The 12,831-nt window shown below is 32.0% G+C and overlaps 1 protein-coding gene across 3 annotated transcripts; it reads left to right on the top strand.

Annotated features, from left to right (window-relative positions):
• Nucleotides 1-6,668: 6,668 nt before the first annotated feature.
• On the top strand, nt 6,669-12,662 carry LOC122315293 (xylose isomerase-like). Of its 3 annotated transcripts, none has more exons than XM_043131123.1 (21): nt 6,669-6,901; nt 7,378-7,460; nt 7,564-7,668; nt 7,929-8,003; nt 8,083-8,212; nt 8,304-8,395; nt 8,632-8,682; nt 9,376-9,452; nt 9,564-9,618; nt 9,772-9,873; nt 10,068-10,119; nt 10,360-10,405; nt 10,485-10,540; nt 10,796-10,847; nt 10,970-11,049; nt 11,173-11,243; nt 11,339-11,379; nt 11,548-11,647; nt 11,775-11,846; nt 11,921-11,998; nt 12,419-12,662. In XM_043131123.1, the coding sequence occupies exons 2-21, from the start codon at nt 7,401-7,403 to the stop codon at nt 12,452-12,454; spliced, it is 1,431 nt and encodes a 476-aa protein (XP_042987057.1). In that variant the 5' UTR covers nt 6,669-6,901; nt 7,378-7,400; the 3' UTR covers nt 12,455-12,662. The 3 variants fall into 3 exon arrangements, with proteins under 3 accessions (XP_042987057.1, XP_042987060.1, XP_042987059.1); XM_043131126.1 differs by lacking the exon at nt 6,669-6,901 and adding an exon at nt 6,971-7,209; XM_043131125.1 differs by lacking the exon at nt 6,669-6,901 and adding an exon at nt 6,971-7,289.
• Nucleotides 12,663-12,831: the final 169 nt, after the last annotated feature.

Raw genomic sequence — 12,831 nt, 5'->3', positions numbered from 1 at the left:
TTTATTGATTGTATACACTTGTGATAAGAATACAGAGGATAAGAATTCAAAATTTAAAAATCTCTCTCCAAGTATTTACAAAATTCAAAACTCTTATCTATTGGATGAACACTTTCTGTTATCACAGTTTCTATTTTCTTGGACTGAATCATATTGACTATATTTGAATTCTTGTTGAGAGTCATCTGCTTCTACAATAGCTAGTTAAGATGAGAAAACAAAACAATTTTTTTCTACGACGACTTTTATTCCCTTTAGTTAGTTTTATATTTCGATACTACTTCTTGTTGTTTTTTTGCTGGTGCTCATTATTAATCATTCTTAGAAACTTCTTGTTATCTATCGTTCGAAACCGTTTAACTTATTATAAAATGTTGAAGATTAGCTGCCCTCAATCAACCACTGTCGTTTGTTGTCGCAGGTTGTTGATGAAAAACGTTAGTTCTCATATTACTGGCAAAGCTTATGTCGTAACTAGAGATTTGTCGTAACTGGACAGTTTACATTCATGTTTTAAAGAACCACATCATCTTTAAAATAAAAATAAAAATGAGCATCGACTAGAGATACCGTACCAATTGCATGGATGGTCAAAATGTCAAATGGTGGTCTCAGCCCTCAGGTCTGATCCTTACAGGGAGAAAAGAGACAATCGTACATGTTTTTACCTTTAAAAAACAAAAAAATCTGTAATTTCCTTCAATAGCCGGTGGATGATGTGAAGACGTTGACGTTGATGACAACCTGACGTGGAAATTAAAATTTTAAATTGTTGAAATGACAGCGCTTGTCAATTTGTAGTTTGTGTCATCAATGACCTCAATTTTTTTAACCACGGTTGGTTTCTAATCCAAGTACGGTAACACGGAATCATGTGCATGCATGGTGGCCAATACATTGATGTCATCAAAAGTTTGTTCCAATTTTACTTCTTTTTAATCCTAGCGTTTTTAGGTTAAAAAAATTCTCAATAATTAGAATATTCAATCTCGATTTCCATAAAAGTAAAATAAGATAAATTTATAAATAAAAATAAAAATATATTTAAGAAATCTCGACCAATAAAAGAAAAAGTTAACATATTTTTATTGGCCCGTCTCACTGAATTACAAATTAATCTCATACAACCCATCATTTATTTTTTATTTCAGAAACTTTTTAATTGGTTGTGCATCTTAGGCTATTTGCCGTACTTCCTATATAAGACAGGTAGGAGTAATCCAAAAATGGCAAACCCGGCCTGCGGAGCACCTAACTTGATTAGCAAGTTATCACCTTTGAAACTATCGACCTTGAAAATGCTATCAATTAAAACTCCTATAAGAAAGAAGAAATATGATACATTGGACGTGCATGAATGTTGAGATATAAAATTAATAATTAAATTTATATATTTTTATTAGTTTAAATTTTTTAAATAAATAGTAATTTGACATAATATCAAAAAATTAATGCTCCTTATAGTTGTCTAATCTGTTTTTCCATCAATATCTAGAAGTATTCGAATTATCTACACATAGATAATTAGCATTAATATGTACTTGTGCGTGTTGTATACACTATACATACATAATTACATTCACATATATATATTCAAGATTTGAGATTTTTTATAGAAAATATGAGATATGAAAGGTACATTTTAATTAAAAACAATAAATGATTAGTAAAAGTTAAAAATATGTACGTAAATTATATTATACGTGTCAAATATATGGAACGATGTCAGAATGGATACCGCATGCAATGACTTTTTTACATTAGAGAGTTCGATCCATCCTTCCGTTGCACCTAATAGTATAATTACTATCCCACCGAAGTTTATATAGACATACAGCTAGCATCCACGTAATATCTACGTTACCCACCTTTCTCTAACGTACGTAGACTGATGGTCCGATGGTTATATATAGACATACAGCTAGCATGTAAGGTCATATATATCGCAATACTATTACATCGGCAAACCATATAACTGTGTAAGGTCATATATATCGTAATAATATTGCATCGGCAAACTATATATCTATAAATATATATATTTAATAAAAAACAAACTTCTTTTATTCATAAAAAAATTACAATAATGATCGATATATAGAAAAAAATTTATAGATTACAAGTCAATTGATGCATTTAAAATTAACTCTACTAGTAAATAAAATTCCTTTGTAAATGATATGATCTTAATTATTACTGTAGCTCTCTATAGATAAATTGTCTACGAGACAACACTGCATAAAACAAATCGAGACCCATACTCCACCTTCCAAAACAGGAAATGACTTAACCTTTAAGAACAAAACATCCAAGAGACGATTTAAAAAAAAAAAAAAAAAAAAAAAACTAAACAAAACAAAACAACGATAAAAGCTGAAAGATAGATGTAAAAATAATAAATTACAATCTAGATTTATTCTGATAGATTTCGAAATCAACTATAAAAGTCAGACCTAAATGATTTGATAGCGAGAGAAGTTGCAAGAATAAGTGATCAGCCATTATCTTCCTAACGATTGGCGTAGAAAGCATATTTTATTGCTCATGCTTCACAAAAAGGTATCGAAAAATTATAGATTTATCTTTTCAATTTTGAAAGAAACAAAATAAATTAAAAAAAAATGACGGAATGAAAAGGAGAAGAGAAGAAAGGACGGAGAGAGAAGGGAATGTGAGAGTTTGAGAGGGAGGGTGAGGGCGCTAGAATTTCTATATATATGCATATATATATATATATATATTAATCTTTGATGTTTGCAGAGTGATCTGTTGATGGGGTACTTATATATTACGTGCCTTCTAATTAATTAATTTGTACCTCTCGCGGGAGGGATTAGAACCTTTAATTATTTAGGCAGCAAAATAAAACGAACTCATGTTTTTAGGGTAATTTTGTTTTTTTCGAACAGTCTACGGCTTATAAAAAAAATTAAGTTTATAAAAATATTACAATCCCCAAAATCCGCTAAGCATGAATTTGTGTCTGCCCTGACCTTCTCAATTAATTAAGGGGATATATGTCACTCAATTATGCACGGCCAGTACTACATGAAGACTGAAATTTTGTAATCCTATTTCTTGTTGGTTGTGTCCGCTTGTCCACCAATCAATTCTCTTAATATAAATTTTCCATATACACAAAAAGAATATCATAAAAAATAAATTTATAAATTAATATAATTGTATATCATACGTTATATTTAATTTATAATAAAAATAACTTTATAATTAATTTGATGTATCTTTGTGATGAAATCATTTCTCTCTTTTAATTATATTATTCTAAACTATAAGTGGATGTCTTTACTCTCTCGTTTTTCTTTTTTTTTTCAAATATTAATTTGTGGTCTGCAATATTATTTCAACTGTCGGGTCCAAATATTGAAACTAGTTAATAGATCCAAGTCAGAGAATGAGACAGGAAACTGAAAGCTTCCCATAATTTTATTCAAGGTGTTTCCATTATTCATATAATTAGGAATGGGTCGGACTAAGATTAACCTCTAGCATTATTAAGGTTGGGCGAAGGTTAGATGTGGCTGAGGTGGCAATTCATGTAGGCCCAACTGTCCAAATTGGAAGTTCTATAATGCATCAGCATCTTTTTGTTTCCTAGACCGTTGGTTGGATTGTCATTTTGCCCTGTTGTGGTGTCTACGGTCTAGTCTTTCTCAACGGCAAAAGTTATCCGTAGATCCACGCCCCCACGGATATCGTCCAGTCTTTTCTTCCTCCACTTAACTGTAGATCAAGAAAGTTCTTTTTTTTTTTTAAAAAAAAATTATAAATGAAAGCATTATTCCTTAGACTCTCACTTAACCTGCATTTAGATGTTAAACTGAACTTAACTTAATTCTTTATAAATAATAACATGTTAAGTAAGTAAACTAAATTATATAAAATTTATCTAAAATGAGTTTAAATATATTTATATGTTAAGATTAATATTATTTATAAAAAGTTGAAAAAAGTTATAAGTCTCATATATAAAAATGTGTTGAATTGAAAAATTTATGAGTCTCGCGTGTAAGGAGGTTTTAAATTTATATAAATTTAATAATTTGAAAGTTAGGTATTTAGATGTTAGATCCAGTTTAAAATTAGGCTAAATTTAGTTAATCTCAGTTAAGTTCTACAATCAAACGGGATTTTAATCAATATGTGATTTATCATTTATATTATTTTATCTTAATGCTTAAATATGTGTATTTACATAAAAAAAAAAAAACCAAAATTAATAAATCAAATTTTTGTCAGGTAAATGTGTATAGTATGAGACTTTCTTATAGTATTTTTTTTTTTTTTTATCCATAAACTAACACCGTTTTTCTACTTTAATTAGCACTAAAAAATGCTAAAAGTTTCCAATCTGCATCCAAGTTCGCGTATAATTTTTCTATATATACACTCGATCAATTTAAATTTTAGATGATCATTAATTAAGTTTATAAGATAGTAAGGATATTGTTACCCTTAAAAAAACAAAAACAACACGATCAACTATAGTAAGATTAATGCATGACAGCTTTTACCATTAATATTAGCTGAACAAGTACTTTGTAGATAACTTTAGCTTGGAGTCGAAAGCCAAGTGGTACTTTATTGTGAGCTGCTCTTACCATGCATGCATCCTAAGTTTCAGTTTCTGGATGGATCAGTTTCTGTTCCTAGTTATTAATAACCTTGCGACTTGCGAGCACTGCATGCCTAGAAAAGCAAACACAGGTGTTCAAGAAGGTGCTACGGCGTACGTTTCAAATTCATGCATAAAAACCAAGTACCCCGTGACCATGATAATGATCGATCGTCCCGTTCGGCCACTACGGCCTTGAAATATATCATTGCCTTTTTTTTCCACTTTTAAAATAAAAAGGAAAACTATGTTGGAGGTCTTATTCAGTGCAATTGACGAGTACTCATGTCCAGATATTATACCCTGCATGAACAGATCAAATAGCTAGGCAGCATTAAAGGTTCTAGATCGAATTTTGTAATCATTTCAATAGAAATTCTAATGTTTTGCACCAATTTGATTAAGCTAATGGATGCGCTACGTACCGCTAGACCAATATATTTGACTCTCTACCAGTCAGCAACGGTACTCTTGTCCGCTCTGTCTTATCATTCGAATTTTGGATTTTTTTTGTCATCCACGACTAGGACCACGAGTACTTCCTATCACTATCAAAAAATGCAATAATCTATTAGAAAATATATATGATATTATTTCCCCCACCAATTTCCAATATATTACCTATGTAAAAACGTATTCTATTAACTGTAAATTATCACTTGTTTTGAAAATTTAAATTAATGAAAAAATTTAGATTTTATTGTTTAATTTATATTCTAACACTCTTCCTTAATAAGTAGATCCAATACTTGAAATAATTAATTAAATTTAGTAGAATGTAGAGTTAGGATTAAAACTCAATTACGCTGATTGATATTATGTAAAATCACCACTTGTCTAATTTTTTTTTTAATTTTTATACAAAGGTATGAGATTCAAACATGGTTCTCCTTTTTAGAGATTAGATCTTATGCTATATGATCCAAAAGACATTGACACTTACCTAAAAAATTTAACCTAATAGAAAAAGTAGATTTTATTATTTAAATTTATCTTAACATTAATTTTTTATGAAAATTCTTTTACGACTGATATCATCCCATAATAGTCCTACAACGAATGAGTTATAATTAATCTCTAAACGCTGACAAAAAAGACTTAAGCTTATAATTGGGCTTCGTTGAACTTTCAAATCCAATCTCTCTTCTCATTTTATTCTCAGCCAATTCTTCATTGGGTCAAAGTCTCTATGGGCCCAAGCTCCCAAAGAATTCATCTATCGATACAATTGCAACCAGCACATGACCCAAGTCCACTCTAGAAGTCCGCAGCAAGAGAACAATAGATCTGGTTTGGATAATCTCTCAATGCATTTCATTTTATCTCGTTTTTCTTTTTAAAAATATCTTTAAGTATAAATAATTTTAAATTTTAAATTTTTAATATTTTTTATTTAATTATTATAATTTTTTTCAAAATTTCAAACAAAATATAAAAAATCATTTAATTTTTTCAAATTTTAAAATAAAAATTATACTAAAAAAATTATATTTTAACAATATTTTAATTTTATAATATTTTTATTCAACTTTTTCTTTTTTTTTCTTTTCAAAATTTAATAAAAAAATTTTATTCAAATTATTTCACTACTATTTATAAATTATTTTATTATTATTTATATATTTTTCATCTCATTTCAACATCCACACAATACTTATTAAAAATAAGAAAATATTTTGATCACAAACGAATTATATATAAGTAAATTCATAAATTGATGTATCTTAATATGATACATCAGATTATAAAATTATTTTTATTATAAAATAAATCTAATAAATTTTATGAAATCATATAATTTATTTTATATAATTTTTTTATATATGTAATGGTTCTTGATAAATTAAAATGTCATAGCTGACAGCCTGACACGTACAGAACAAATCCAATCCATTATCATTCCACGTCATTAAAGACTGTTATGACTTATGAGTCCTAGTCAGCCTCACCAACGAATCGATGACAGAATAACGAAAGTAACGATACTGCCTCCTCACGAGCAAGTAACTCTATCGCCGCTTTTTAAATTTAGAAAATATCGATCATCGGAATGGCATTTTATCCAACAAATCAAACCCAGCCCGACACGTTTGCATGTTGATTAGAATTAATTAGTCAATTGAAATTGTCTCCAACATTTTGATTACTAATGTTGATATCGACCAGTATACTGTATAGTATATATACATGTAATTCTTAATAGTCGTGATTGTGAGAGGTTTCTTTGTTATGTTCGTATTGCAATCGCAGGAGGGCTAGTTTCAATCCGTAAGTCTTTCCCTCTTTCGTTTATTGCTTTTACAGTTTACTATCTACAGTAGGCTTTTTTGTTCCGTTGCGATGACTCTTTTGTGAGTTTGTTGCCGCGGAGGGGAGTCATCTATTGTCTTGTCACTGATAGGTTTTGTGCTCGAGGGGTCATTTTCTTTTTAATCTGCTGGTTTGGACATGAATATTTTACGAAATTGGTGTATTGTTGGTTACGGGTATTCTCCAAAATTGGTCAAATTTTGTTCGGTTGGGGTGTTAAAGATATCTGCTTGATACTATATGAATCACCCACACTTGTTCTAGAGGTAGATTTTATTATTTATTTTTATATTATATAATGGGTATTCTCCGAAGTTGGTCTATTGTGCGAGTCTAGAAATGCCGGGTGAGGTTCTTTGTTAATTTGACTTTGGGTAGTCTGTACCTGCGTTTATTGGCTGATGATGATTGGTTTTATGTTGCTTACATTGCAGAGGAGTTTGCATGAGACAAGAAAATGATGGTTCTGAAGACTTTGTTGCTTCTTCTTTTTTTGAATGTGATTTCGTTTGTGGTGGTAAAGGAGCTCTCTTTGCATTTTAGATTCCTTACATTCTGTGGTTATAACCTTTTAAATTATATTCTTCTCTTATTTTGGGTTTGGTTTATATCGCATGCAGATTGCAAATCCACCAACATGTCCAGCTGGTCTTGATAAGGACTGCGGTGATTCGAGTCAATGGAACGGCGAATTCTTTCCTGAGATTCCCAACATTAAGTATGAGGTAGGGAGAGTTATGACCTGTTTGTCTATCCCATGTTTATCTTAGAATTAGGAGGATACTTTCTTATCGTAATGAAAATCGCACTCTAAATCTTGGTTAAGTTTACGAGTCTCTTTGCAACTTCGTTAATCTTAAATTAACCATGCTTAGAATCTATTTATTATGGAGGTTTACATACAATACTATTTTCTGTAGTAAAATGGAGTCTTCATGACTGTGATAGCAGATGCTCGTATTTACCTTTTATTTTATCTTTTCAGGGCCCTTCTAGCAAGAATCCACTTGCGTATAAATGGTACAATGCAGAAGAAGAGATTCTTGGGAAGAAAATGAAGGTTAGCTTTTATTTCCAAATATCATCAAGGTTTGTTAGAGAGGCTAATGGTTTCTTACAGAAGGTTTTTATGGTGACAGGGTTGGCTGAGATTTAGTGTTGCATTTTGGCACACATTCCGTGGGACTGGTAGTGACCCATTTGGTGCATCTACAAAGTATTGGCCATGGGAAGATGGAACAAATTCAGTAGCCATGGCCAAGAGAAGAAGTAAGATTGATTTCTATGAGTTCATTTCTGTATATGGCATTGATAAGTGTGCAAGTGGAAGTAAAGCGAATCCTTTTAATGCTTAAAACAGTGAGAGCCAATTTTGAGTTCATAAACAAGCTTGGAGTTGATAGATGGTGCTTCCATGACAGGGATATAGCCCCTGATGGCAAAACCCTGGAGGTGAGTCATCTTTTAAGGTCAATTTGCTAATTGCATTTGTTTTATTCTTGCTCAAACTAGAGAGAAAGGAAGTATAGGAGTTGAAATTGCATTGTTTACTCAACCAGGCATGGCATCAAAAGAAGTTTCTCTGAAAATTTTGAAGTTTTATGTTGTTTCTACTTCTCGATAACATTCAACTGCTCTGACTATACTTTGACAAAAACAGTCATTTGGCAATGTTACCTCTGTCACAGGAAAGTAATGCAAACTTGGATGAAGTAGTGGCCCTTGCTAAGGAGCTTCAGGTAAGTTTATATGAATGAACAAGCCAATTGTCATGTCAATAACTGTGATGTAAGCCACATCATCATTTACGGCATCTTGCAATAATTAAGAGCCTCCTGACTTTCCGAGGCTTAAATCTCTAGGGAGATTACCGTTTCCTTTATTTTATCAATTTGAGTGCATGTACTCATAGACCAAGTGAAACCCTGGATAGTTAAATCATGTGCTTAAAGACATTACCTTCCCTTTTTTGCAAAGCACTAAAACCAATATAGAGGAGACTTTTATTATGACTGGATGATAATCTAGATGATGAAGTGTTTTTTGGGATGTTTTGTGCAATAATATTAATAGTCATTTTAAATTTTTAAGCCACACTGCTTTTTTATTGTACCCTTTGTAAAGGAGTCCAAGCATACCCAAGCTTCAAGGAACTGGATACTTTTAACCTATAATGGCTTCAAAGATGAAGAAGGGCAAGAAGAAAGATTAAAAGCTTATGACGAATACATTCATCTCTTAACATTTTGTTGTTTTCAAGGCTGTATGTTTGTGCACCTGTTTTGGCAGCAGCAAATTACTTTCTTTGATGTCAACTTAGACCTTTATTTATGTTTTACAGCAAAATCCCTTTTTTTTTTTTTTTTTTAAATGTTGCCATTGCTGATATGAAGTCTGCCTCATTTAAATGCTTCTATCATGCGACTGTTTAGGGAACCAAGATCCGCCCTCTGTGGGGTACAGCTCAGCTGTTCATGCATCCCCGCTACATGCATGGTGCCGCTACAAGGTAATTTATATATATGTATGCATGTGTTTATGTAAAAATACGCAGATATATCCTAAGTTAAGCGTGCTCTTTCATTCATGGACTTATATATCAGAGATACTTGGTTTACAGCTCTGAACTAGGTGTATATACATATGCTGCTGCACAAGTCAAGAAAGCCATAGAGGTGGGTATGTGTGTGTGCATGCAATGCTTATTGCAGAAATTTGGCTGTATGCTTTTCCGTCATGCTTACAATTTTGTTTTTCTTTTATTTTACTTATAAAAAAATTTGGTTTTTCTATGAAATTTTAAGCTGCCTTGTTGACTAATTCTGCAGGTCACACATTATTTAGGTGGAGAAAATTTCGTGTTTTGGGGTGGTCGTGAGGGTTATCAGACTCTTTTGAATACAGATATGGGACGAGAGCTTGATCATATGGTGCGTTCCTTTGGATCAATTCTACAATTATGTCCAATGATACATTTGACTTACCCTGTGTCTTGATCTTACTTTGTTTTGAGATTACAGTGCCACCAAGGGGACTTCTCCATTTTTTTTTTCATAATCTTCTTTTACATATCTTTACTCATGGGTGCTACTTCTCTTATTCTTTATTATTTATCCATTGACAGGCAAGTTTCTTTAAGGCAGCTGTTGCTTACAAGAAGAAGATTGGATTCAATGGTACTATTGTGTTTTATTTATTGCAATGCCGCATACTAGTTCAGTTGTGTTATATCATATACAAAATTAAAAAGCCAGTAAAGACAGTAATACATTTTTATCGTCTATTGGGACGGACAGTATGGATAATTTGTATCTTAATCAGTTATCTTTTTACTTTTTATTCAATATTTTTGTGTTTGTTGCCATGTAACAATTCTCTAAAAAGGGACTTGTTTTTCTTCTTCTTGTGCTTTTTAGGTACATTGCTCATTGAACCCAAGCCTCAGGAACCTACCAAACATCAGTATGTTTCTTAACTTTTCTGTTTAATTATTATATGGATTGCACTTTCCATTATGCTTACATATGGTAAATCTCCCCAGGTATGACTGGGATGCAGCAACAGCTGCTAATTTCCTACGAAAATATGGTCTTATAGGTAATTTAAAGTTTGTTATTCATGGTCCTTTTTTTGCCTTTAATCTAATGGTAACAAACTATTTTTAATATCAGAATTATCATTTCCATACTGTTATCATCTACATTAGTATTTTCATGAATTAAATGTTGTTGAATTGCATGCTTTGCAGCCCTTGACTAACATTTAATTGTGCGATGGAAGCCTTCCTACATATAATGTCAAATTCATGACCTTGACAAATTCATGATATTGTTGTCCTGTTTTCTTTTGTAGGAGAATTTAAACTTAACATCGAGTGCAATCATGCCACCCTATCTGGTCACAGGTATGCCCTATTTTGTATCTTAAGCACGTGGTGAACTCCCACCTGTAACTTTTCCATTGAATTAAACAAGCACGGAGGAAGGTGTGAACCTCTACAAATATGTAATGCTTTTGTACTTGCAGCTGTCATCATGAACTTGAAACCGCAAGACTTGGTGGTCTGCTGGGAAATATTGATGCAAACACGGGTGACCCACAGATTGGTATTGAATAGTTATAAACTAAAACTTTTCCTAGTTATGTATTTTAAAAAAAATCATGGACTTTATGTAAAACGTTTAGACCACTGCAATTTTCTTATCTGGAGCTGTTGTCGTTTGCTACAGGTTGGGATACTGATCAGTTTCTCACAGATATTGGAGAGGCAACTCTGGTTATGCTCAGTGTGGTGAAAAATGTAAGTGAAAAATGTGTCTTTCATTTGTAATTACAAGCATCAAATTGCTTTGAAGGATAATGCAATTTATGCAACTGTTGTTGTGCCTATCACAGGGTGGACTAGCACCAGGAGGATTCAACTTTGATGCAAAACTGTCAGGGCTTTCTTTCATTTTGTTTTTCTTAAATTTGTGCTTATGGCCACAAGCATCCTGTTTCCTTATATTTTTCATGATCGATTAATGAATACATTTGACTTTGTTTTGGTATGTTTCTTCACTTACTGACTGTTTTGGTATGTTTCTTCACTTACTGACATACAGGCGTAGAGAGAGTACGGATGTTGAAGATTTGTTCATTGCTCATATTACTGGAATGGATACCCTGGCCCGTGGACTTCGGAATGTGGCCAAGCTGATTGAGGTGATGAACTAATGTTTGTTCTATGTCTTTCATGGGCTGCTGCATGCGTTAATTTTAATCAAAAGTTTCTATTCTCTCTTCTAATTTCAAGACTAAATGGTTCTTTTTTATTTGTCATAAAACAAAGGATGGTTCTTTAGCTGAGCTTGTTCGCAAGAGATACCAGAGTTTTGACACGGAACTTGGAGCTCAAATAGAGGTAAAATGTTTTCATATCATCCCCCCCTTCTCCCCCAATGCCCGTGGCTAATGCATGGTCGCATCTTTCATCAGGCTGGTAAAGCAGATTTTGAAATGCTCGAGAAGAAAGCCTTGGAATGGGGAGAACCCAAAGTTGCTTCGGGCAAGCAGGTATTGGAAGGATAAATTTTTATTTATTTATTTCACGATATTTCAGAGCATCCTTCACCACCTCAGAACTGGCGCATGTAGAACTAGACATAGTAAAGACTAATAACTGATATAGATTAGCCAGTGAAAATGGGAGAGAAGAAGCATGAAAAAGAATTACAGAATGAAAATCTCCACTCTCGTAATAGCACGAGTGTAGTTAGTATATTTACTTCCCATTCAAAATCAACAGTACTATTTAGCATAAAGAAGCAGGAAACTGACTTTTGTTCTTTTGAGTTTCAAGTAATATTTTGATTTTCAGGTGGATATATCATTTAATTTTCAGGCTATTATTGCTTGGAGTAATTTGTTGTTTTTACCTATTTATTTAGTGACTAGCCATTTCCATTCGGCCTCAATCTGAATCTATTGTTGCAGGAGCTGGCAGAGATGATTTTCCAATCTGCACTGTAGAAAACAGCATGAGGGACTCTCTGGTGTATTAGTTCTTTCTTGTTAGAGAATAAGACAGGGAGATAGATGACTCTAGGATGGGATGATATATTGAGTAGGAAAATGATAAGAGTTACCACTCTACTAATACTCATCTACTACTATTTTTTATTTGATTTTTTTAATTTTTTTATTTTACTTAATGATTAAAGAAGTGGATATTAGTAAAGTTATATATTTTTTTAATTTTTTTTAATGATTAAGGATGTTAAAAAAATACTTAAAAGAAAAAAAAAAAAAAATTGAATTGCACTTGAGTAGAAAATGAGTAGTGATAAGGTAGTAATAGGATTGTAACCTATCACTACCCTATTGAGTATAAGACTCGCCAACTGTCA

This window comes from Carya illinoinensis, chromosome 7 (genome assembly GCF_018687715.1).
Source record: "Carya illinoinensis cultivar Pawnee chromosome 7, C.illinoinensisPawnee_v1, whole genome shotgun sequence".
NCBI classification, from domain to species: domain Eukaryota; kingdom Viridiplantae; phylum Streptophyta; class Magnoliopsida; order Fagales; family Juglandaceae; genus Carya; species Carya illinoinensis.
Note: the sequence above shows the minus strand (reverse complement) of the source record. Positions and strands in the feature narration are given on the sequence as shown.